We start from the raw sequence: 25569 nt of genomic DNA on the forward strand, positions 1-25569 counted from the left end.
CAATGGTGCATTTACTTTTCCTCCTTTGGATCACAAAATTAAATATTATTTCAGTTCAAATTATCGTGTAATTTGTGCAAATTAAACAATCAAGTATCATCGTGACAGAATATTAACAAGAGATCTGAAAGAGTCTATTAGTAAATACATCTCATGATAGTATTTGTAACATAATGTTACAAATATGTCTAACGTGTCTAACTATTAAAGGTAGAAAAGACCTTTAATGTACCATAATCCTAATCCGTGGTCCAGGAGAGTTATGGGTATTGCTGTCAGATAAAGACAAGGAAGTATACCGCTGGGTCTTCGTGGTTTATGTATCCCTTTAAAGGGATGTTACCTGTATGCCGGCTACAGACCATAATGTGCTCTGACCTCTACAGTAAAGCACATGTATTTCTATAAAGCTTGGATTGTTTGATTGAAGTGATTTAGCATCCCAAAATCTCCATTTAATATATCTCTTTATTTTGTCAACATATGTTTCTGTATTTTATGTTTTTTGAAAGGACACTAAACTGGGGAATGTATTGATTATGGTAATTAGGTAGTCTCATCAAGCTGAGTGTTCAACTAATCTGTTTAACCCCGTGTGACCGTCAGTAATGTGGATCACAGTCTTCCCGCAGACTGTCAGTGATGTAGCCAATCTTCAGAAGATGTTGGTAGAACTCTTTCTCCACAGCAGTGTTAACGATCCAGCCCACCACCTCCACACCTCGCTCCGCCCAGTACTGAACGTAGTCCCTGAGCGAAGGACGGAAGGAAGGAAATACGTGTACAGCTCAGTAAATATAAGATATGACAACAAACATCAACATATATACACCAGAAGGGACTTAATCGGACAAAAAGACGGATTCATTGGAGCCGGGTTTTGAGATTTTGTGCAAAGGAATGACGCATAATGTGAAGGATGAAGAAGCTATTGACAATCAATGAAAAGAACGTCGAAATAAGTATTTTCAGACATCCTGTTATTGATTATGAGTGAATTTGTAACTACACATCAATGTTTTTATTATAAACTTTCATATTTTTGATTTTCTGAATGATGTCTTTTTACTATTGTGTTTATTGTCACATTTCATGTGTAACGTACTCGGCGATATGATATGATTCTGATTCTGTGTGGACTGAGAAAGACGGGTATCGTTAGGCATTGGTACGGCTGTGCATTTTAACAATACAGAAATTAATACAATTTCCACCTACAGCGAGATGAAGTCTTTCTGTACGAGGATGGCAGAGACACCGCAGAGTTTCCACAGTATGTGGTGGTGGGCCCAGTCCAACAAGAGGTCCAGAAACCCCGTCCACAGCTGACCCCATGTGGACGGGGACCGAGAAGAGCCATCGCCAAAGCGGCTCAGCCTCCAGGGCCGGTGGATGAGAGCCGTGACAACGTCGGGGTCAGTCTGACGCATCTGAGGTCAAAGTCAGAATTAGAAGAAAAAAAAGGGTCCAATTTCAGTCAGACGCAGGCTCTTCGTAGCTTACTTTTCTGACCATGTGTGTGCAATGTTTCAGGTAAAAGCAGCAACAAACAAACAATATAAACAAACAAAACGACTAAACACTGAAATAGCTTTCTGAAGACGATGATTTTCATTTGCGTTAATCTGACATATTTATGTTACCTTGTAGATGACTTTGGGTTCAAAGGAAGAAACAATGCTGGAATTGTACAGGACAGGGAACTTCTTATACATCTCATGGAGCACTGATGCAGCCTAAAGAGGATAAGTTATTCACATTATATATTAGATATTACCAACAGAACATTATTTAAATATACGATAATAAACCGTCTTATTTACTGAAATTAGTGTCTCCTAGAAGGTTCAAGATGGAAGTACATACTGTATGTCGGCTACAGCCAGCTCACATCATTGTTTCATATATCCATATTTGTTTTATGAAATCCTTTTTAGTACCTTATCAGCTTGACCTTTGACATCAAAGAAGATGGTCAGCTGGTGTCTGATGCATTCCTCCACTGCCTCCTGCAGGGTTGGGACCTTCTCCCCACTGAACTTGTCCCTGGAGATGAAAGCGCTTCCTTCAGGCAACGTTCCTTATTGTCTTTAGAATACGTTTGTGAACGGCAAGGGATCTATCATATGAAAACTATATTTCTGCACCTCGAATCCTTTTAGTACGGGGATCTCCACAGATGTCCCATCGAGTGCATCTTCTGTCATGGACCCACACAACCCTTTGTTTTTCTATCTCAACATTAAATCACAAGCTAGACTCGTAGAAATGACTCTTTAATATGCAGCTTACTTCAGCCTGTGACGAGCAGCAGCATCTAGCTTCTTAAGTTGGACCAGCGGCAGATTGCTAACTGGTCCAGAGCCATTGGTGGTGCGGTCCACAGTCTCATCATGCATCAGTACGGGCACTCCATCGGCTGTGAAACTCAGGTCCAGCTGCACTCCGGTTGCCCCGTTTCTACTGGCCTGCAGCAGGACATCACAGGGGCACAAGAAGAGGTCAAGAGAGCCTGCTCTGCTGAATGGACATTTACTGACAGCTGGAAACATGTGTTTAGCTTGGAAAGTGCAACACAGTGAGTAATCATTTAACAGTAAGGATATATATTTCATATCTGTGGGCATGTTCTCCAGACACATGCAGAGTACATACACGTGAACTGAATGCATATGTGTAACGTGAAAGATGAAGTGAGTGTAAAGACAGTTAGAGATAGATATAGCAATTGATTGTGTTTGACTGTTTGAAGCTAATGCATCAAAATGTGAGCGAGGAGGCTCAAAAAAAGGAACTGGACAGATGAGAGGTGTGATTTGTAAGAGTTGAGCTTATGATGCTAACTGCATGTGGGACAGTTATTAAGCCACAAGCACAGCTGACTCGGCAACTTCAGTAAGTAAAAATGGTTTAAGGGATTGTAAACTTTATCTCGAAGATGGAATCAAACAATTCATAAACAGTTACTTTTCATGGGTATTAGAACACAAAGAGCACGAAGAGCCACCGTTCTGATAAATAAACCTAACCAGCTAGACTCCCTGTGCAGTGGTGCTCAGCTCACACTGCAACATGGGAAGTCACGACACAGCTGAAGCTTACAATAGAATTATTACTGCACAACAATAGAATTATTACTGCACAACATCCCTCCCTGCATTGCACTATATGCAACATCAACTCAATAGAGAAAGGTATTCATTTGGGTGTTGAATATGTCGCCTACATGTCACAGCTCCACATGTGCGCACACACACACACACACACACAGATGAATGATGCCCGCATGCACCTCTCTGATCGCGGCCACGGTGTTCTCCGGAGCGTCGCAGCTGCCTCCGCGCAGCGCCACCACCGGGACGCCGCCCGACGGAGCGCCGGGCCGGAGGACGCGGCCGGCCTGGTCCGCCGGCACCGGGGGAAAGCGGAACATCACCATGAACACGTAGAGGCTCGCGGTGAGCAGCGAGGCTCCGGCGGCGCTGCGCGTCCCCAGCGCCACCAGCAGAAACACCGCCGAGAAATACACCGGCTCATCCCCGACCTGCAGCATCTCGAACGGTCACGACGGCCCCGGAGAGTCGTTAGAACGAGGCCATGGATGAAGCTCTGCTGCGGGTTGGGAGGATGGAGAGGTGGCTAACCGTCAATGTAGAACACATGTGCAATATAAATATACACACACACACATCTGGAATAAAATAACAATTAGTCCATAAAGCTTTAGGATAAATGTCGGGCTATTTTCATTTTCACAATTTGTAGAGAAACTTGAATATTACTGTTAAATACATTAATATTCAATTCATTCATTATTTTAAAGATTCAGAATTATTTGAATGTCATTTGTATTCATACATCTCAATATAGTATTGTTAAAAAGTAATTCTTTTGTAATAATTCTATATTTTTTTAACAAACACATGACCCCGCTACTCTGAGACTCAGCGCCATCTGCAGGCCGAGATGGGGAGTTTTAAAACAACAAGCACAGGGCATCAAACGTGTTTAATTTGACTCAAACAACACACCAGAACCAGAAGATTTATTGTAACAGCAATGAATGAACAACAACGGTTATTGAACAAAATGGTCAAGATGATATTCTGCATTAAAAAGGGATATTGAAACATTCAAATATAAAAACTATAAATAAAAAAAAAATCATCTTAAGGGGAACGAGTCCTTGCATTGAAAAATACCCCCACGGTATTACGATTATTGTTCATCAACGTTTAATTAAAAAGGTGCGTTGAGCCACACTCTCCACGTCACTCGGGACCCTTTGCTGTGGCCTCGGTGGGCAGAGCGCTGATGTGCCGGAGCAGCCGGTCGCAGTGAAGAGGACTCCGCTGCTGGTCTCTCACGGCCTCCGCCTCCCTTCTCAGAAGTGCCGGGTGGACCGAGCCGCCTTTCTTCAGAACCTCTGGTGAGAAAAAAAAACAACCCAAAAGATTCAAGAGAGGAGTCGGCACTCGGCATATGAAACGAAAGAGGACACGCTCAGATAGAAGCAGGAATACTCAAAGTATAAATAAATATCCCAACGTTTTGACTTTAAAAGCACACAATAAAAAAGGTATTGATCTTCTCACCTTACTTCCCCACAAGAAAGTCCATAAACTCATTGGCCAAACTATTCCTTTGATTAGTTTGGAGACTTGAGTCCAAGTATGGAAGCTTGTGACCTTCAGATCGAATAGGTTGATGGTCATCATGCTGATGACAACCAATCAGGTCAATAATCAAAACATAAAACCTGGAGGGGGAGGAGTTTATATGAAATTCAAATGCTCCGAAAAAGTGACTTTTAAATCATCAAACCTCAGTTTACTGTTTGACGTTTTTAGTTTCTAACACGTATAGATAATGTCTTTATTTTCTGTTTTCTGTAACAAAGTCAAAAAGCAGTTCCAGAAGATGGCAGTGATGGACTACACAGTGTGTGCCGGGGTCCCTTCCTTCCACGGAGAGGCAAGACACCTCAAATCTTTTCCTCCTACTGTTCCCACACCGTCTTTTCAGAAGCATATCGAATTACTTGAATTGCTGTCAATGGGTAAACGCTTCGGAAAAAAAAAAAACCACAACACAAAAGTGCTGATCCAGTGGCGACGTGCCATCACGCTGGATGGGTGAGCTCATGTAAACTCACCATCCGATACCCGCCTTTGTTCTTCAAGGACACGGAGGGGGATTTTTGAGCTTTTGTGTATACTGTCCTCCGATGGGACATAGGTGGGGTGTCGAGGCTTTGAATGCACGGAGAACAATGATGACTTGTGAGAAGTGCCAACAGTCTGCGTGATGGAGCAGGTAGCAGCCGCGCTGCCAGGGCAGCGGGATTATAAGGGGGTGGGGGGGGGGGGGGGTGCTGTCCATCGCGCTGTCAGGACACGCCGCACAAATCAAGATATGCGTTTGAAATCCTAGAAGCACAAGAACGGGATCAACTATATACAAATAAATACAAAAAAAGGAACAAAGAAAGATAAGAGAGGAAGAAAGAAAAGCTTCAAACGGAGCCGAGCATGAGAGCGAGGGATGCCTCCGCATGTCACTCAGCGGGATGTGAGGTCATCTCACTTCACGGAGAGACCAACGTTTGAAGACCTGGGCGACACACACCGTGGCTCACATCGGAGTCTCGTGTGAGTGACAGGCTGAAGCGCACTTTAAGGCTGATAATAACGCTCTTATGCACTTCTTTCACTACATTTTCAGACACGAGCACCGTTTAACGCGACAGATTTGTGTGACTTCGGTTCGTCTGGTAACGGAATAAGAAATGACCATATTCTATATTTTTATATAAGTGTCTCTCAATCTTTGAATACAGTGTGTTCCCACTGAAAAAGTAAATCTTTTAAAATACAAAAAAAGGTGTGACAAATATAGTGTTTGATTTGATTTGAAAGCAAAAGGGATATAATCTCTTAAAACAGCTGGGCACTGTAGTTTTTACTCAGACAGGTTTAAATGCACGCGTCAGGGTTTAGTGCTCTAGTGAGTATTTACAGCGGCAGGTTAATGTTTGTGGGATCAAATTAGGAGAAAGACACAGAGCTCATGCTCTTAACATTAAAGAAACATGTGTTTGGGATGACAGTTGAGCTCTTTGGCACAGAGGAACAGGATCTGGTCTGAAATATAACCAGACTTATCTTCTGCCTAGTATCAGTTTTTGGTGAGTAACTTATTGCCAGATAATGAGTTAAAAATAAATCATGTCCAACTGAGGAACTCTACACTGTACAGAAGAACAGGATCAAACCAAACCACTCAACTGGAGGTACAGTATGTGGGCAAAGGTTCACGAGCGGACTCACGTGTGTTATTCTGCCTTCTGCCGTCAAGGTTACAGACACTTTGATAAGCAATGGCATCAACAAAACTGCTTATTGTCCTTGGAAGACTTTCAAAAGCGGCCTTGCAGCGCTGGAAGTCACGGTATGAAAGCTGCTGCTGCCTCCTGTGAGTGTGTGAATCCCCTCTCCTCTCTTTTTTCCCTGTTTTCTTTTGCGTGTAGCAGGATGAAGATGAGAGATCCCCGTTGAGAGGCCTCTCTGCGCTGGCTAAAGGCTTCAGCTCTCACCTGCATCCTGTCAGACGTAATGACAGCTAACAGCCATGAGAGTGGGAGAGAGTGAAAGTCCAGAGGAGCCGAGCCTTGGTTACACACTTCAGACTTTCCACGGATACGTCAATAAACACAGCCGTGAGGCTAAGGGCTCGTCTGAGAACACCAAGTATGAGGTGAGGAAGTTCAACAGACAGATCAAAGACAAAGGGATTAAGGGGGGTGTGAGGACAGATTTGGAAAGGTGGTGAGGTGAAAGAGGGGGGGGGGTGTATATCAGATATTAGGGCTCTCACATCGACCTGAGAAGTCTCTCTTTGAGGTGGGTGCTCATCCATATCTGGCTCTTGTGTTTCACTCGAGGGCCTCCTGCCATTCATTGCATTTCTTTGGCAGGAGGAATTGCTTGAGCTGCTCTTGGTGATAAATTATGTGGAAAAGAAGGATAACAGAGCTTTAGTATAGGTGGAATCTTCTGGCAGCGAGCCAGGCAATAATCTAGTGTTTGATACTCCTAATTCCTCTCATCCTTCTGGGACGCAGCAGGCAGGTCTGCAGACCGTCACGGCAGAACTATGCTTTCATCACCTCAGATTCACCGTCCTCGTCTTTACTATCCGTGTACGTTGATGATTCTGATTAATAGTCAGGAATCATAAAGAGTTCATGGAAGAGCAACGATGCATTCCACACAGTAAATATCATGGATCTTTATAATATAAGGATCCAGACTGCTCACAGCATTATAGGGCCGTGTGCACATCCTCCAGTTAAGCCCTAACCATCAACTACCTATTAACGCTGCATCGTGTCTGAGGTTGCAGGTTCAAAACCCACCCCGCCCCCCCTTCCGATCTTACCGAGCACCTGGTCCTGGACGGAGACGTCAGGGTCATCCAGGTGCAGGAGGAGCTGCTGGAAGAGGAGCTGCAGATGAGGAGCACAGAGCTCAGGGTGGTAGTCTTGGGTCAGGCCGGACAGCCACAGCCCGAGGGCCTGCAGGGCGACGCCGCGCACCTCCTCGCTGCTGTCGTCCAGACGCTTCAGCAGCGCTGCGGAGCAGAAACTAAACATTAGAAACCATCTCGCTGCTGTGCCGGTTAGCTACTGTGAGTTTTTAAATCTTTATTATCATCATCAATGCCAATTTAAAGGATACATTTTGAGCCACATTTCTGGCATCTGAAACTGTTATTTTTAAATGCAAAACAAACATTATAAATTAAAAGTTAAATATTTGTGTGATTTTACAGAACAGTAGTGCATTAATGTCCGCGTGTGCCTTCCACACCAACCGGGATAGATCTGGTTGAGGGCCTCTGGGTGCAGGTTGGTTCCGATGAGCCGGAGGATGACTGACAGGGAGCGACAGGCCAACAGCCGGCCCACCTGAGAGTCTTCTTCCAGGGCGGACAACACCTGGGACCTCAGTTTCTCTTCCAGACACAGCAGCTGCACACAGAGGAGACGGACACCAGCATTCAAATCCATTACAAGTTGAATAACAAGTGCAACATCTCCACAAAACAATTCAAACTCACTAAAAGGATTAAAGTAAAAAATAAAGCAATTTACAAAACAATGTTTTTGTGTAATAAACTTACAATTTCTTTCATGTAGACTTTCCATATGGACTGCATTTCCAAAAAGTGTGCATCCATTTAAATTTATGAACAACCAAGGGGCGTAAATTACACGAGAAAAGCCGCAGCTGATTCGTGAAGTGGCAACACGTCCACAGTTAAACTCAAAGAAACAGTTTCCACACTTTTATTCAAATGATTTGTGTGCTTTTTTTGACCCAAAGTGAAATATCACCCGAAGCCTGGCTTGGTTTATGCAGACGGGCGCGGAGCCCAACTTCAGAGGAGCAGCGTAGGCCGATGTTTTCATCACGCCGACAGATGAGAAAGAGAGGAAACGCACACACACACACACACACACACACACACACACACACAGAGAGGTAATGGCTAAAACCTCTGTCACCCCGTCTGTTTGCTATCGAAAGGAGAGTGAGGAAGGAGGTTAAGAGACATTTACATCAGTGAGAATCTGAGGACGCCACGTGGAACTGGAGCTGCTCACTGTTTTCACAGGAAGTAGTGAGGACACCATGTCCTTGTGACTGAGATGCTGTTTGATGTGCCCGTGGAAACGACACACAGCCTTCTGTTGTTACACCCAGCAGGACGTGCAGTAACCCCTCATTTTGAACCCAATTTTGTTTAAATTCTTGTTTGGGTGCCGTTAAATAATATTAAAAAGCTCACATTGTCCCCTCAGCTGTTTGCTTGGCCTTGTAGTTAAAAGTCGGGTGAATAGAACAAGTGTGTGAGCCGGTTTAAACTGGTCACTCTCCATGCAGCCATGTGTGTGTGTGTGTGTGTGTGTGTGTGTGTGTGTGTGTGTGTGTGTGTGTGAGCACACACACGGTAACTGGGCACATGCTCGGACAGGCAGGTGCATGTCCCGGTGATGGCTCCTACGTACAACAAGGGCCCAGAACAGGGGAAGCTCTGTTCCTGAGGGACAAAGGTATGTGAACCCGCTTGGCCCCTCGTACACCTGCTACCTGCCAACTCTCTCAGCCAAGAGATGGCGGATAGATTTTTTTATTTCTTCCCCGAAAAGACCGAGTGGGATCGTCTATTTTGTTGTGGAAATGGACAAAACAGAGAATTTGAAGTACATTTCAACTCCCAGTGGATTAGAAGAATGCACACGCACATCTGTTCCTTCACAGCGGAGTGAATAAAAAGTCCTTTTGCACAGGTGGAAATAGATGTAACCCCCTGTGTGTCATATGTGCACGGCCCCCTACAGTGTGTGTGTGTGTGTGTGTACCTGTCCAGGTGTGGTGGCCCCTCCATGCAGCAGGGCCAGCAGACAGCTGAGAGCCGAGGTGCGGACGGCAGCAGCGATGCGACCTGCACGCCACACCAGGTTAGGAAGCAAGACGTCGCTCAGGAACCTCTCAGACTCATCACGGAAACGTCTGGAAGGAGGCAGAGAGTACAAATAGTGACGCAGCAGGTGAGGAGTGCAACATCGGAGTGTCACGCCGACCCTCTGACACTCCCGTCACTCACTACCACGATGTGTGCATTGCCCTCTCTATTCCTGGAGCATCGGACCAGCTGGAGTCACAACAAAGCAACAATGTGCTGTAATGTTTCAGTGCCAGTAGGGGGCGACTGTGTGCCAATGAGACAGCCAGGACTGCAGGCTTGTTCAGTCTCTTCATCTCGACAGGTGTTGAAAGCTCATCATGAATGACGCCAGGAGATAGAAAGAAACACACACACACACGTAATAATTAAGTTTAAAAGGTAATAATTAAGTTTAAAGGGTTTAACGTCAAGTAAGACTGGGCACCAATTCAATGAAATCCAATATCAGACAAGTCATTTTATGATCTCATCAAGCACGTTTTCTACAAATGTCTGTACACTTAACTGATTTAAACTAAATTCCTTATTTAAGTTGGTTTCCTATATTGCAGCGAGTTATTTTGAACATCCTCTTTATTTCTTTATGGATGATTATGCATCCATTTGCCATTTCGTATACATATATACAGAGATTGTGGAAAGCATCCATAATATTATTGTGATCATGTTTTAAAACTACATTGTACATTCATTTTGTCTTGTTTTATGTTATTTTATAGACATTATAGACAGTTGAAGCCACATGTGACATAAGAATATCCTCCCAATCACTTTCTTTGTGCTGGTTTTGTCCTGAAAGCTGAAATTAAGACTTTAACGACACACTCATCTCCCGTGGAAGTGGCCGAGGGGGCAACCTTCAGGGGGAGGAGGGTGGACTTTCTTTTCCTTCTACTTACATTTCACATACAGCTTTGTAATCACAGCACTCAAATCCAGATGAAACAAAAGACATTGTGTGTGTGTGTGTGTGTGTGTGTGTGGATAAAAGAAACGTGTGTGTACGCATGCCTACTTTCCCTTTCTGCTTGCTTTGTAGTGGAGCTGTCATTATGTCATTTTGTTTGGAGAACAGAGAGAAGTGTTTTCTGTATGACTATCATTGCCCTCTTGATGACATATAGCGCGTGCCTGTGTGTGTGTGTGTGTGTGTGTGTGTGTGTGTGTGTGTATGTGGCTACAATCTGCTGAGCAGGCTATAAATTATGAATGGAGGGATAAGATGAGTATGAATGGACACATTATGGCGCACAGCCCCATATTCAGCGAGTCAAGCATTTGTTTGAAAGCTTTTGAAGGTGTAACATGATGTCTGTCCTCGGATGGTCCTTTGAGGAAGGGGAGCAGGTTAGCAGCGCAGGTGGCCACGCTGGGCGCGGCAGAGAGAGACAGAGGCTCCTTTTGTCTAAAACTCACTTTATGGATAAAATAATATGATGAAGCCTGAACGCAAAGTTCCAATTTCAACGTTTCAGGTGGCAGAATGTTTTGGCTTAAGAAAACTTCCTGTTGTTTAGACACATTTTTCACTGACAAGGATATTATTTGTGTCTTATATTCTTTATACTGCTGCCAAAAGCCATCCCTCATATTAACCAACAGAAACACCTACAGCCCTTCTGGACCTCTTGGCTGTGTGTGGGGTTAGGTTCATTTACACCCAGCACAGATGTCTCCATGGCAACCCCATGGAGGAGGTTTGACTTCCTGATGGACAGCAGCAGCTGCTTCGCCCGCTGGGACCCGGTGAGGGCCTCAGGTTTAATGCATTCCCTCAGATTAGAGCTGAAAGCTCAACAGCTGAGGGCTCGGAGGAAACCATGGAGGGTGAGAGTGGAAGCCGAGAGGCAGAGAGGAAAAAACCCACCGACGGAAGCTTCTCTCTGGGTGCCAGACATCCCCCCCCCCCCCCGGTTGTTTTTCCTTCGTCAGTCAACCAACTCAAAAGGTGTTAAGAAATCACGGAGGAGCGATTTTGTGTTCTTTAGGCGAGCCGGGTACTAATTTAAGATGGTTGTAATGAGGTTTTATGTATGATGAGCATGTATAACCCAATCTGCCTGAATTTAGTCCAAAAGAAGCTGATGGAGTTACATTGTTGTGTTTTTTGTGTGCGTGTGGTTCTAATTATGATCCCGAGTGGGTGCGGTACTAATGTTAGTGTGAGGTGTACTCTAAAAATATGAGCTGAGCTAATAACGATGACTTGGAAAACTCAGACTAGACAAACACAAAACAACTAAAGCCCGATGTAACATCATGCACTGATGAAATGGCAGAAAACATAACCTGCAATTTAGCTGTTTTTGTTTCTGTGTGTGTATTGAGAGGTTATTGTTAGCATGGTACGTGTGCATGTGCTGCTCTCACCCCTTGGAATCCAGCGTGTTGGTTGCATCCAGTAGCAACTTAGCAAGCATTGTGAAGATGCTCATCCTCATCTCTGGGTCTCTGTCCGGGTGGAGGCAGCTGAACAGCAGGGGCATCAACGGGCCCACAAACTCCCCAATCACCGGACCTACAACACACACGGCTTGAGTCATTTGGGGCATCGTGTGCCTTTAATTGGAAAGGTAACGGTACATTGGATTGAACCAGGATTGTTGTAGTTGTATGACTCCTTAACCACTAGGCTAATATGATGCAATATGATAACAACATTTAAGCTAGTTCGTTCAACGCCACATTCAGTGCCACCTCAGCAGTGCTTGAACCTGAATTATATGTTTCAAGTCTTCCTTTCCACCTTAATGGATCAAATAACTTCCGACCACTGAATACTCAACCCATCGTTAAAAACTCTAGTGGTCGCCTTTTCATTCGCACTTTTTGTTCATTATTTCCAGACTCCAGGTCTAAACAGGAAAAGGCCCACAAAGACTTAAGACTGGTTATGTTTAGTACAGACAAGTGGGCTTGTTATTGAGAGCTCAATGGACCGGCGAGACAGTGACACCATGCTTTATGGAACCGAGACATAAAAGGGTCTTTGTGTGACGTACACAAATGCTCCATTACAGTGCAAATATTCAGAGTTATACTCATGACCACCCGCCAACTGGCTGGCTGCATGTTTACAGAGCTATATATAGTAATCTGGGTGTAATAAGTGATAACAGTGTCCATGCCCTGTTGGGACTCTGAGAGGACATCCTGAGACTGCCCGAGGGTGGCAACCAATCTAAGAAAGAGTCTTAGAAAAAGTTTTATCCAATGTGGGAGTCAAAGTGTGTGTTAGAGAAGAGGTTGCACCATCTACGGGTATGACAAGGTAGCAATAGGACATTTCACTACACTCGAGACACACGCATATCAGTACTACCAAGAGGCCGTCAACACGTATCCTGTCCTTGAGCAAGGCACTAAAACCCAAGCTGAGAGAGAGAGACGCAGTTTACACACAATGGACCAGACATGTTTACACCATCTGAAGGACAAAGATTGTGAGCAGGATATGAGAGGGCAATAATGATTCCCGTCTCCACATACACAGATGGAGCTGATGAGCAACAATTCTCAGTTGTCAAATTAACTGCCGTCAATAGTTCAGCGGAGGGCCGTTTTCCCCCGAATCACGTGCACATCAAACAAAGCAGCCACACGCCGTCTGTCGGGACGGCCGTAATAAAGTCCTTGGGTCATGTTAATAGACCAAAGATCAGTAGACATGAACCAAGGGGAGCTTAGAGCAACACACACACACGCCTTGATCCAGGGTGAGGTCAAGAGCGGGCGGCTGTGGTTGCCGTTTGATGTAGTGACCTGCACGGGGATCACCGAGTGGACTTACAATGGACTGGTCAGTTAGCCGTGGGACTGTGTGTGTGGGAGGGATTAGAGGGACACACACACACACACACACACACACACACACACACACACACACACACACACACACACACACACACACACACACACACACACACACACACACACACACACACACACACACACACACACACACACACACACACACACACACACACACACACACACACACACACACACACACACACACACACACACACACACTGAGAAAGAAAGAGGAAGGGGGGAGAAAGCGATGGAGATGAAAGTGTGGAACGTGGAGGTGCTGATGGTGGAGAATTATATGGTAAAGGGGGAGGTAATGTAGTAATAAAGACACACACTCACACACACACACCTGTAGTATTAACATGTTTGATTCACGAGCCTCTTTGCTTGGGTAATCTTCCAGCGTGTCTTTGAGTGATGGGCATTGATGGGCAACATCTTGTAAAACAACAGTGGAGCAGCAACACATCCACTGGAGCATCAAGCAATAAATCAAACTAATATCCATATGAGGTATTGCTTAACGCCCCAATGGACGGACCGGCCTCATATCCATCAAGTGGCGCTGACAATTACTCCAACCACCATCGACACATGTCAAACATTTGATGCGTACACACCTCATTGGCAGTGAGGGACTATATGAAAATACGGTTGAGGCTTTTTGCTTCTTCTCCGAGTGCAGTACTATGAAAACGATACATCTGGACACAACGCGTTCAAGAAACTGTCTGGATCCTTTGTACAAGAGAGAATCCGTAATCCTGCTTTGACAGCTGCCTCGCTGACGGATCGTGTATGAACAGGAAAACAGCTCGACGCTTAAGATGTGATGTAACGCGTGTCTGAACAAGTCACGGAAAGAATGGCTTCGCAAACTCCACCGTGCACAGCGGTGTTTAATGAAACACGATGGAGGTTAAATAGTCTCGCCGATGTGTCGAGGTGACATGGACCCAACGAGCATGTTCAGACAGATGACTGACAGCGATTTTCCCATCATTAACGGGTTATTTGACGGACCAAATTCTCAAAACGTTACCGCGTATCTTTGATATCTTTCATCGTGTCTCTCTATATGTGCAAACTTCTGCACCTGCTGTATAATTTGGCAGCGTCTTGTGCACATTTCAGGCTTCACTTCTCACCTGATTGTATGACTATGATATGCAGTTGAAGTCTCTGTGGCGAGTAGCTGGACCAGGTGTTGACGGAGCCAGATAGCCAATCCAACAGCTGGCCCATATGTTGTCTATAGAGTTCCATCGCCGAGTCCAGGCCCTGCACCGTACTCAAGAGCTGCACACTCTCCACGGCCTGCAGGAGAGAGAGGGTCAGGTGGAGCAACATTTTTTTTTTAAAATGTCTTCTTTTGTAACTCGCATTCTTTACATAAAATCCTATGACAGAGTCAGAGAAGATTGGGTAGGAGAGTTGATGAGAAAAAGCGATAACAGAGCAGCGGGTGTTGTGTCTAAGTTCAACAATTACAGCTGTTCGGGTCACGCTCACACCGGAGGTACAAAACTATCACGCGAAAGCCATGGGAAGAACAACACTGCAGACACGACAAGGTCTGACACATAGAAGCACACAAAAACCCAGACAGATACACAGGATGTCACAAAAGACACACACACACACACACACACACACACACACACACACACAACTGAGCTGGGAGCAAAAGGCGGGGATGAAAGATAGGAGAGTAAATAATTAGCTAACTCTTCAGGTCAGGGGAAGTGACCTTTGGGGCTTCATAGTCCCCTTCACGGTCCCTCAGGGATCGACGGGGACAGAGACGATGTCTGAGTCACAGATCGGCCTCTTCAGAAGAGCGCTGGACAAGCCAGCCGTCCACTGATGGGAAAGACCCGCCCCCTTTTCTGGGAAAACAAGTTCCGCTTTTCCTCTGGGTCCGGGAATGCCCAAGGCCATTCTCACCCTCCCTCTCTTCTTCTTTATCCATTCCTTCTCATCTCTTCTCTGAGCTCCCCGTACACATAGACACTGATGCAGACGGACATAAACACACACACACACACACACACACACACACACACACACACACACACTGGTGGCCCGTGCGGTGTCTGGTGAGCATCGCTGCCAACCCCTTCCCACTCTCCTCTCCCTGTCATTAGCCTCCTCTGGCGACAACACGCTGGCCTCAGATACCGTTGGCTTCACTCGTCACGGTTCCCGTTTGTCCCTTTGCATTTACAGGCCGACCACAACATGGACGCTTGTTAACTGCGTATGCTTCGTGGCCTGAGGAGGCGTCACGGAGCCACGAGTGTGACTGGGCCGATGACACACACACCTGCTAAACACAGCTCACCTCTCCCTCCACACATCCCCCTCCATCTGGTCTTTTTTTCCATCTATTTCCGTCTGTCTCTTTCTCTCCACCTTTCACCCGCCTCCTTTCACCCAGGACTGGATTTAAAGTTCCTCTCCAAAGGTGCAATTTCAGCTCCCCTGACTAAGTGGGTAATCACACAGTTGGCCGTGCCCACTCTGAACTCATAAAAATGCTGACATTCCTCAAATAGCTCTCTTGCTTCATAAAACTTCCTTACCGTTCTAATAAAAAAAAAGGATGGAAAACTAATATTTGAGGGGTAAAACAGTACCATTTATATTTAACAAAGAAGAATAAGAATACAATAATCCCCCAGGTGAGGTGATATGCTGGTTCGCCCATGGAACAAAAGGTGACGGTGGAGCTGAGATTACATCTTCCTGGGTTTGTGTTTTCTCACCTTCTCGCTGAGACGTGGCTCAGTGGAGAAACTCTGGACAGTGACCAACACCTGCAGCAGCTGCAGGCTGACTGATCCGTGGTCTGATTCACAGTGACGCAGCAGCACATCCACGCAGGCCAACAACTGATCCAAATACACGACCTGGGAAAGAGGGAGACGTATGATGAGATGGGTCTCGTCTTGGCCTTGAACGTTCAGCCCGTCCATCAATGCACTTCAAGCCTCTCAAACGGCTTCTTCCCCAGAGTGAGAACTTTCCATCTCCAGACACGAGTGTGTGTGTGAGATGGCCGTCACTTGTCAGCCAGTGTTGTGCTGAGCTCATGTTTAGACAAAGACCTGCGGCTCCGGCTAATTTCTATGCCATCACCGGGATCATGGCCTCTTTTCCTGTTTTCTCGCAGCCTGTCATTAGGGCTGGATGAGAGGGGAGGGTGGAGGTTTGAGAGGGGGGGGTATGGAAGGTAAGGCAAGTGTGTGAGAGTGTGTGTTCTTTTGTATATGGAGAATTGAGAGCCGGTTAAGCGCCCTCCAGGTGTTTACTCTGGTCTAGTGATGAGGACTCGAGTGGTAAACGGGGGACTGAAGTGTGTGTGAGGAAGAAGTACCCAGACAAATACCAGGGCTCTATCACCAGGGGGCACACTATCTTTCCCCACATTTGAGCAGCTATTGTACAGCACAGCTTGGCATTAATGTGGAAGGAAAACAAACGCTGAGCCAAGTAAAGATGTGTAAGTAAGATGTGCGTTAAAAAAAAAAAAAAAAAAGGCAGGAAAGAGAACTAAGGGACTTCCAGTCTGCAAGGCAAATGTTTTCATTTTGCAATCGAGTCTTGAGCACACGTTGGAAAAAGCTTGTTATGCGTATCTTAAGTCCAGGGTGTCCGTTATGTGTGCAAACACATTTTACTGAGGCGAAACTAAAACTTCCACGCAGCCCCGAACAACCTCGACTCGCAGCAGCAGCAGCGACTCGAGGGCACTGGGCACTCCGGTTTGAATGTGTTCACGCAGTCATCGATGGGGGAAACCCCCGACTATGGCCGAGCCGTTCACTGGCACATAAACACTCGAGGAGTTCCAGGGAGGCAGTAGTGGGGGAAAAAATTTGCAAACAGTGGCAGACATTAGCGTACACATACACGGACACCCATATTATACATGTGCAGAAAACAACCATTAGGGCTGACTGGGGGAGAAAGAGGGAGAGCGGAAAAAGTGGTGCGATGTAATGATAAGGTGGACACCTGGAGCCAGGCGAGATACACCTGGTTTCATTGGTCTGGGCACGCTCCAGGGGCCTCGTTACGCAGTGTGTAAGCATCTGTCCACCACTGGATGCATTAATTACACCCCCCCACACACACACACATACATTAGGGAGCCATACCAGAAGATGGATTCCTATCCAGTGGGGAGCCCACCCCCCGACAGATACTGATGTTGCTACGGCAACAGGAAAACAAACACTGGCGACGCATGGGATGCCGACCCCTTGTAGTCAGGTAACGTTTGCTACGCTGCCTTTCTTTCCCCCGTCCGTCGCTCAGCGGAGAAGGGAGCAGCCTGCAGCTGTCATCCATGACAAAGGGCAGGCGTGCAGGAAACACACGATGTATGGCAGCATGTTTGTGTGTTCAGCAGAACGCTGGATTGGTGTGACATCAGATACAGAGCCTTCTTTTCTCCCCGTGCTCCTACTGACCTGTTTCTAAAGGCTACTGTAGGTCAGGCACAAAGTTACAAACCCTTCTTTATGCCCCTCTCTCTTGGCACCATCTTTACTCCAGCCCTGCAGACAGTGTGATGCCCCCGTCACCATGGCAAACCACAACACAGCGGCACTCGGCTGTGTCAGTTGTGTGTGTGTGATGGTGGGGATTTGTTAATCCTCTGTGGAATACCCCCACAGAGGGTACCTGCTGGCCTCATCAACCTCGCTTTTCATTTCCCCTCAAACCCTCGACATCATCTTCACTGCATTTGTACACTTGTATTTGTTTTTACGGAGCATCTCTCATTTATTTGGGTCTTTTTTCTCCTTCTGAAATAAAGAAAAGAAAACTCAGTTTTGTCCAAGTAAAACTTCATGTTGTATTCTTCTTCCTTTGGTTCAAGTTGCACATAACTCCCAAATGCACATAAAGAATACAGAGTCTGCTATTTTCCATGTCTTCATTGTTTGTGTGTCTACAGGTAATCAAACCATTATCAAATATAAGTAAATCATGGAAGGATCTAAGGGCTAAAAAACACTTTGGATTGAACAGCTAGTTAAGGGAGTGCAACATATTCTGGGTCCGCCTTTCAGCACAGGGAGACGGGGGGGAGAGGGATGCAGGTGCTCCTGTCTGCAGTGGTGTTATTTACAGCTACACAGTGATCTGGCGCTGCTCCCTGCTATGAACCCGGCCTGTTGTCAAAGAATGTTGCAGGTGCTTTGTCTGGGTTGGCTCTCGAATCCCAACGCTTCGTGCTTTGCCGTCACAAACAGAGACCGACAGCCGGACAGAGGGAGATAGATGGTGGATCAGAGAGAGGGGCAGCAGAGGTCTGCCTCCATCTGTGTAATAACGTGTGACCGGCCCGTCCGGTTGGTTTTCTCTCTGGTTGACCCCGCCGGATGGCAACGAGGGAGGACAGAAGGGGGTCAACTTCCCTGCCATTTATCACCGGCCTTGACCAGCCAGGCTTTGGAATTTCAGGGATTCTTTTAATGCTATGGATGAACCAGAGTCAGTGTGGAGACCGTGCACATGGCTATAAAAGAAAACAAAGACCGTGCCCTGCCTCGTCTGCTCCGAGGGGTCAGAGCAGCTTTGCAGGGGTCACGTGAAATTAGTCGATTTTTTTGTTATCATTATCCCGGGGAGGAAATTCTTGCAGGCCTCACTGGGAGGGGGGTGGGGTCGTGGGTAAAGGTGAGTGAGTAGTGCGGCAGGATCAGAAAATAACTTCTGCCAGACAAGTGTTATTTTTGATTCTGGAAGGGAAACAAGAGAAAAGGAAGCGGGGAAGAGTCTGCTGCGGACCTGATGGGATTTTTCCACTGGAAAAACTGTTGCAATGTTTTAAAAAAAACATTATTAAAATCACTGCTGCCATGTATTAAAAGAAGTTATGAGCAACAGTGTTGGAGCACTTTTCAAAGATGCGTGTGAGCAGAGTCGTTTTCATCAGAGACGTGTAATATGAGATTAGAAAAACACCATGTGGCCGGATTATCACTTAAAAAAGGGATCAGCATTTTAGTAAATTGCTCAACACTGGACCCACTGAACTCCCCATGTACTCACCCTGCACAGTAGTGCTATCTATCTATTGGAAACCTATTTATAAAGTATAAATGGGGCAAGAAATATACAGTATGACGGTTGCACTGTCAAAAATAAATGTGAAGGTACACTGTGACACTGCCAAGATCCCCTAACAAGACTGGGAAAGAAAAACAGCTGATGCTCAAGACATGCTGCTCAGTGACAGCCAAGAGGAGTCATTCTCAGGTAAATAAGTTTAAACCCTTCCGCTGACCTGTTGATATTCCTGGCAGACGTCGGGCTGGGACAGTGTGTCGGCAATCTTTTTGAGGTGTGGTTGGAGGACGGTTGGAGAGCAGCCTCCCAGCACCGCAGTCAGCACCATGAGGGGGGCCCAGGGGTGAGAGGGAGAGTAGGGGGACGTCACATGATCCAGAAGCAGCTTGAGGAAGACGACAGGAGGGACAAAGGTCCCCAACAGTTTAGCAGCTGCCAGGCACTAGATGTTGGTACAGAGAGAGAGAGAGAGACACAGGCATGAGGGAGTGTAAAGGAGGATGATAACCACAGGAAGTCCATCTTTACTAATCTTCCGATGTAAACAGTGTAGAGCTCAACAGATTGTGTCCTGAAATTCATTCTGTCTGGCAATAACTGATCACAAAACAAGTATGTGGGTCTCTGCAGGTCAGGGATTACAAAATGCCACACCTGATCCCAAAAAGAAAAGGAACTACAGTGTGAAGTACAACAGAGGACGAGCTCTCTGGGACTCACGTTGCTGACCACGTCCCTCTCCGTGTCCGTGCAGACAGAGTAGAGGGTGGCCAGGAGAGGCTGCAGGTGCTGGGTGCTGTGGTCCTCGGCGTGAAGCAGCAGCACCGAGAGCAGCTGAGAGGTCCTGACCCGCGTGGGGACCAGCCAGTCGGTCAGGTCGTGGGTGATTGCCGGCACCAGCCGACCCAGGTTTCTCACCACGAGCTCTCTGCAGCCGAGCCCTGGACGCTCCACTGGAGGAGAACACGAAGAACATTCACTTTTTCATGCCCACTCTTCTAATGTTGAAATCAGGTCATTTTCTCTCAGCCTACATCTCCTTCAGTGAGTGAGAGAGACACACACACACACACACACACACACACACACACACACACACACACACACCAGTGTGTGATTTAATCTAACTTTTATGATTGTTTGGATAGTTTAACACAAACTACATTACAAATCCAAAGAGACCTAAGAAATAGCATATATGTAACAATAAATATCACTGATTCCCAGGTTTTCAAATGTCTACAACTTACATTTTAAACCTATAACTTTTTACAATTAAGATTTCCCCACAAGGGACTTGTCAGAGCACGTGGAAGACATCCTCAAATAGCCCTCTAAATGTAAAATACAACAACCCTCGCTCTCCTCTCTTTCCCTGCCCCACCTAATTCTCCTTCTCCTAACGACACACTAATGAGAGAGGAAGAGAGGACTAAAGGAAGACAGATATAAATCAGGTAAACACACCAGGACAAGACAAAACAAGCCCCTTTTCTGGTTGTCTCTCGCTGTCTGACAGTGACCTCTTCACACTGGGAGGCACGGCAGATTTATGATGGCAAGACAGAGGAAGACAAAGAGGAAGAGAGAGCCTCTTCCTTTCCTGTCCCCAGGCAGAGCACGTACTCATCCACAGTGTCACATGTGTCACCGTGGGACACATATAGGAGCTGTAACCAAGATGCAAAGCCACGGTGCTGTACACCACGACACACACACACACACACACACACACAGACGCACGGACTGTCGGCACGCCGCGGTGACACTCCGGTTCACACTCATTCCCGGCCCCGAGGCAGATGCTTATCTTTCCAAGGCAACATTATTTTCATGGTATGTTATAAATTTGGACAGCGGTAATAAAGAGAGATGATTTAAAGCAGCAACGTGTGTAGAGATGACTTGTACCTTCCAGATGTACTATTGTATTTTAGTATGCATGCAGAGAGACCAGAGAAGCCAATTCAAGAAACGTTGCTCTCCTGTAACACTGGATTACAGACACCAAAACTAAACGAATCCTTTAATAAGATAAGCCAGAAAGATAATAAAGGATGTACGAAAGTCGGAGTTGATAACTTGAGCTTAAACTGGATCCCAAGGATTTCCCTGCAAAGTCTATTTCACTTGGAAAACATCAGGCCTGTCTCTAGACAGCCAAGTCCTTCCATCCCGAGTGTCAACATACGGTTTATTGCTCTCTGCTTTGTTGAAAGATGGTAACAAGGATGCGAATAATAGCTTTGGGTGGGCAGGAGGAATAGTATCTCTCAATCCTGCACTCACTAAGCTCTACTGCAGGGATACATGTGTGTTTCATAGCTGCAGATGTTGTTCCTCAACAGCCAGAAGCTTCAATCTTTAAACAATGACTCCAAAAGTTATTCTCTTTAAACCTATGCGTCTTATGATCAGCTAGTTATACGCAAAGTAAAAGGGACAATGGAGATGATTGATGCCAGCAACTCCCACAATATGTTAATAAGACCAGCTCGCAGTGTGAGAACCGGAGAACCACGCCGACAGTGACTGACCTCCTGTTGGGTAGAAGGGAGGTGGGGACAGGAGGAAGTCCATCTTATCCTTGATTTCGTCCTCATTCTCTTTCTCCCACTGGGCTCCTACCTGCCTCCATAAATCAGCTGATAGAAGTCTGCAGGAGGGGATGTGGAAACAAATTGCCCCAACCGTCAATGTTGCCACTGTCTGTTGTCAATATGATGCACTGTATTCTGCATATATATGTTGGAGATATTTTTAAATATATTAAAATCATCTGTGAGGTATATACAAACCAGCAGAATAGATAGCATATACCAGAATGTGTCACATTGTATTAGAAAGCAAAGAATAAAGCATCGCAATGTCCACTTTTACCTTATTTCTGGGATCTCATCATCGACACCGCTCAGCAGGAGTGGGATGAGCTTGTGGAAATAAGAGTATCTGTCTCTCATGTGAAGAAGCCAATCACCAACAACAGCCGTCACAGCTCTTCTCACCTGGTACAAAAGAGAGAGAGAAAGCAGAATTGAGCTAAATAACTTTTACGTATAATGTTAACACACACGTCCAACATCGATGGGTCGTCTTAAACATGAAACCTGCGGCGAGTCGTCAAACAGTCTCTGTGCCAGGTGAGAGAGCACGTCGTCCATGTTCTTCCCGGTGCCATGCTGAATGACAGCCCCGGTGGCTTCAATGGCAGACACTCGTACCCGGGAGTGCTGATGAGAAATGGTCTGCATCAGAGGCTTCACGAGACTCTCAGCCTGCATGTGAAAGTGCTCTAACGAGAAAGAGAGGAAATTAATACCACAGCATTCAGTTCAGTTACTATCCAGCTGGCTGGTACATTGATTTGATCTCAATATCGAGATACACCATGTCCTGCAGCGAGACGTACATATTTCTTGAACTCGTGCAATACTGAAATCAATCAAAATCTTTTCAGGCATCTAAAAAAAAAAAAACGATTGAGCTGAAATAAGATGGTTGACTTGTGGGTCAAAGCGGGGTTGAGTGTCAACAGAGGCTGGCAACCGCTGCACTATAAATGATTAATAACAAAAAGATAAAGAATTGAAATATTAAATCAATAATAGCATTTGCAGCCCAAGTGATGGACGTCAAGGAACTGGTATGAATCAGTCTCACTCATTAGCACTAAGGCGAAACCATGGCAACAGCGCGTCAACACCGACCTGGCACACACTTTGCAAAGAGTGCGGCGCATTTGCAGCTTTCTCTCCTGGCGTCTGGGAAAGGGTCGACGACGGTCCTCTGCAGGATGTGGACCACGTCGGTGAGGTACGGGGCCAAATGCACCCCGCACACCTCCACCGTCAGCGTCAACAGCTCCACGGCCGACAGCCGGAGCTCCTCCGCCGGCTCCAGGAGCTCCTTCTCCCCGAGCCTCTGAGCCAGACAGGGCACGAGGTACGGCAGCGACTCCTCCGGCTTCGGGACGCAGCGAATGAACTCCGTTATCGTCGCTATCGCGGTCTCTCTGCACCGTTCCATCGGGTCTGACAGACATTTGAGGAGAGGCTTCAGGAGGGCAGCGAAGAGCTCCTGCAAGACGCCGCTCGGGTGTCCCCTGTCGACGGTCTCCTTCTTGATCCGCTCCAGAGCCGTCTTTCTGGTGGCCTTGTTGTCTTCGTTCAGACAGTTTAAATGTCTGGCGAGTCCTCTCAAAACTTCAGAAGCAGCATGTTCGTCTCCGGCCGCCATCGCCGCCATCTTGACCGTCGTTATGACAACCCTCGGCCGCGCGACACAACAAACGGCTGCTTTACGGCAGCGTCCGATTCAAACGCCCAAACTTTATTTGCATTCACAGCCCGTGTCTCTCCTCGGCGACTGCGTCAGGTGACGTCACGATGTTGAACGTCGAACATTCATCGTTTCCTATAAAATCGCTTTACAATGACAATAATTCTGATTTAAAACAATATACACACGATTTAATAATTATGTCGGTGATTATCTAATGAAACACAATTATAAGTCTCCTTGGGCAACATTGGCACGTGCCAGTCCCCACGTGGCCCCCCACAGCCAGCTAGGTTTCCGGGGTGTCCTTTCATTTGTAATGTTGTTATTGATTATCCATCAGCTTTAATACAGCACATAGTTGGCACACGTGTTGTTACAAACTCCAAAGTCAAAGTCCGCCCTCATATGTATATGGCGCTTGTTCAGTAATGTTTCATAATAGTCGACTCATTCTAGGGCTGTTGAATTGATGTAGTTATCAGGAGGCAGCATTTCCATTCACATAATAATAATAATAATAATAATAATAATAATAATAATCCATTTAATTTATATAGTGCTTTTCAAGATACTCAAAGACACTTTACATTATACACCGTAGACACAGCTCTAAAGGCATTACTGATTGAGTGTTAGACTCAACATGTTAGAAATTACAATTTACAATTTACAAATTAGAAATGTGTAAATAAAGACAAAAGTTGTCAAAAATATTCAGTGATTTATTAGGTATGGAATTCTGTATGAATATTTCAGTATAGATACAAAATGGAAAAACAACCAAACCATACTGGGTGTGACGTCAGTGTTGTGTGTTTTCCTCTCCTTGTTTTCCATTCAGGTGCCAATCAGTTGCCACCTGTACAGGCCAATCACCTGGGTTCTGGAAGGCCCCTAGCCAATCAGCTGAGTGGGTCCCTTATAAAAGGGAGGAAGCCTGAAGCGTTCAGGGGTGTCTTTTTGTTTTGATGTACCCACTGACACTGCTGTTTGTGGTGGGAGGTTGAGGACAGTAGGTACGTTTGTGTCTAAAACATTAGACTATTGGTTGGTGCTGCCTCTGTATTGTTTTGATGGACCTTTGTTAGATAAGCAGGTGAAGCCATTTTGTTTGTTTCTTTCCTGGAGGTCGTTGGCCAGGCCTAGTGTTGTTGTCTTGATTTCTTTCCCCACTCAGTAGACCTTTTGGGTTGTCATAATAAATGTTATTTAAAACAGTTGCTCCTACTTTTGACTTCTTTTCACTTAGACCGAGAAGGGGACGTAACACTGGGAAATAAACCTTAGAAAAATACAACGTCACATTTACTTTAATTGCCAAGTAGCACGTGTACACCTTCAAGGAACTTGACTCCAGTTTGAAGGGGTTCTCGTGGCTCTTGCAGATGGTAAACAATGACAACAACGCTGAATTACATAACATAATGCACGTTGTCCCATTTTTGCGTTCGGGGTTTCTCTCCAAATGGCCGCATCTCACCCTCCAGCCCGTCTTCATCTATTTGAGTGCAGGTGTTCCCTTTTTAAAGACGCTTCACCTGCAGACGGTCTGAGCTCTGCGGTCCCGAGCGCGACACGATGACGTCATCGGGCTTGACGCAGCGCGAGCCGGGGCATCAGAGAGGCAGCGCGGCGGCAGCAGCAGCATCCCGGCTAACCAGCGGTAGCCTTCCCCCTCCGACAGCCTCCCACCACCGGCGAGGTGCTTCTTTCTCCGAGCATCCTCCGGAAACAACGGTAGGGACCCCGGCGAGAGCACCGGCGAGGTCGGGTTTTTTTTTCTGAGCACCTCCGAGGGGTTGAGTTCAGGCCCTCCGTCGCAGTAAATCCCCCTTCGCTGGCTGGGCTAGC

The 25569-nt window shown here is 46.2% G+C and overlaps 3 protein-coding genes across 3 annotated transcripts in view; 1 reads left to right on the plus strand and 2 right to left on the minus strand.

Annotated features, from left to right (window-relative positions):
- Positions 1-602: 602 nt before the first annotated feature.
- Positions 603-3553, minus strand: LOC117735340 (glycerophosphodiester phosphodiesterase 1-like). The gene is made up of 6 exons (XM_034539891.1): positions 3293-3553; positions 2293-2468; positions 1941-2046; positions 1644-1736; positions 1219-1430; positions 603-750 (listed from the first exon to the last, which is right to left on the minus strand). The coding sequence occupies exons 1-6, from the start codon at positions 3551-3553 to the stop codon at positions 603-605; spliced, it is 996 nt and encodes a 331-aa protein (XP_034395782.1).
- A 477-nt stretch (positions 3554-4030) lies between these two features.
- Positions 4031-23756, minus strand: LOC117735649 (dynein assembly factor 5, axonemal-like). The gene is made up of 13 exons (XM_034540426.1): positions 23145-23756; positions 22545-22729; positions 22318-22442; positions 21975-22093; positions 20158-20390; positions 19655-19879; positions 16119-16262; positions 14499-14667; positions 11905-12052; positions 9428-9578; positions 7876-8032; positions 7441-7632; positions 4031-4426 (listed from the first exon to the last, which is right to left on the minus strand). Exons 1-13 carry the CDS (start codon positions 23680-23682, stop codon positions 4272-4274), a joined length of 2541 nt encoding a protein of 846 aa, XP_034396317.1. The 5' UTR covers positions 23683-23756; the 3' UTR covers positions 4031-4271.
- A 1551-nt stretch (positions 23757-25307) lies between these two features.
- The window catches only part of prkar1b (protein kinase, cAMP-dependent, regulatory, type I, beta), a 51151-nt gene continuing 50889 nt past the window's right edge, over positions 25308-25569 (plus strand). Inside the window, exon 1 of the mRNA XM_034540439.1 lies at positions 25308-25455. The gene's annotated coding sequence lies outside the window, so the exon portion shown is untranslated. The remainder of the gene's footprint in view (positions 25456-25569) is intronic.

Source organism: Cyclopterus lumpus, chromosome 8 (assembly GCF_009769545.1).
Source record: "Cyclopterus lumpus isolate fCycLum1 chromosome 8, fCycLum1.pri, whole genome shotgun sequence".
Classification (NCBI taxonomy): domain Eukaryota; kingdom Metazoa; phylum Chordata; class Actinopteri; order Perciformes; family Cyclopteridae; genus Cyclopterus; species Cyclopterus lumpus.

Coding starts and splice junctions, on each gene's coding strand:
- LOC117735340 (XM_034539891.1), bottom strand. CDS start 3,553: ATGCTGCAGGTCGGGGATGAGCCGGTGTATTTCTCGGCGGTGTTTCTG. Junction 2,469..3,292: donor CCGTGGCCGCGATCAGAGAG/GTGCATGCGGGC, acceptor GTCCTGCTGCAG/GCCAGTAGAAACGGGGCAAC. Junction 1,431..1,643: donor AACCCAAAGTCATCTACAAG/GTAACATAAATA, acceptor CTTTGACCTCAG/ATGCGTCAGACTGACCCCGA.
- LOC117735649 (XM_034540426.1), bottom strand. CDS start 23,682: ATGGCGGCGATGGCGGCCGGAGACGAACATGCTGCTTCTGAAGTTTTG. Junction 22,443..22,544: donor TGTTTGACGACTCGCCGCAG/GTTTCATGTTTA, acceptor CTTTTGTACCAG/GTGAGAAGAGCTGTGACGGC. Junction 7,633..7,875: donor CCTCAACCAGATCTATCCCG/GTTGGTGTGGAA, acceptor TCTGCTCCGCAG/CGCTGCTGAAGCGTCTGGAC.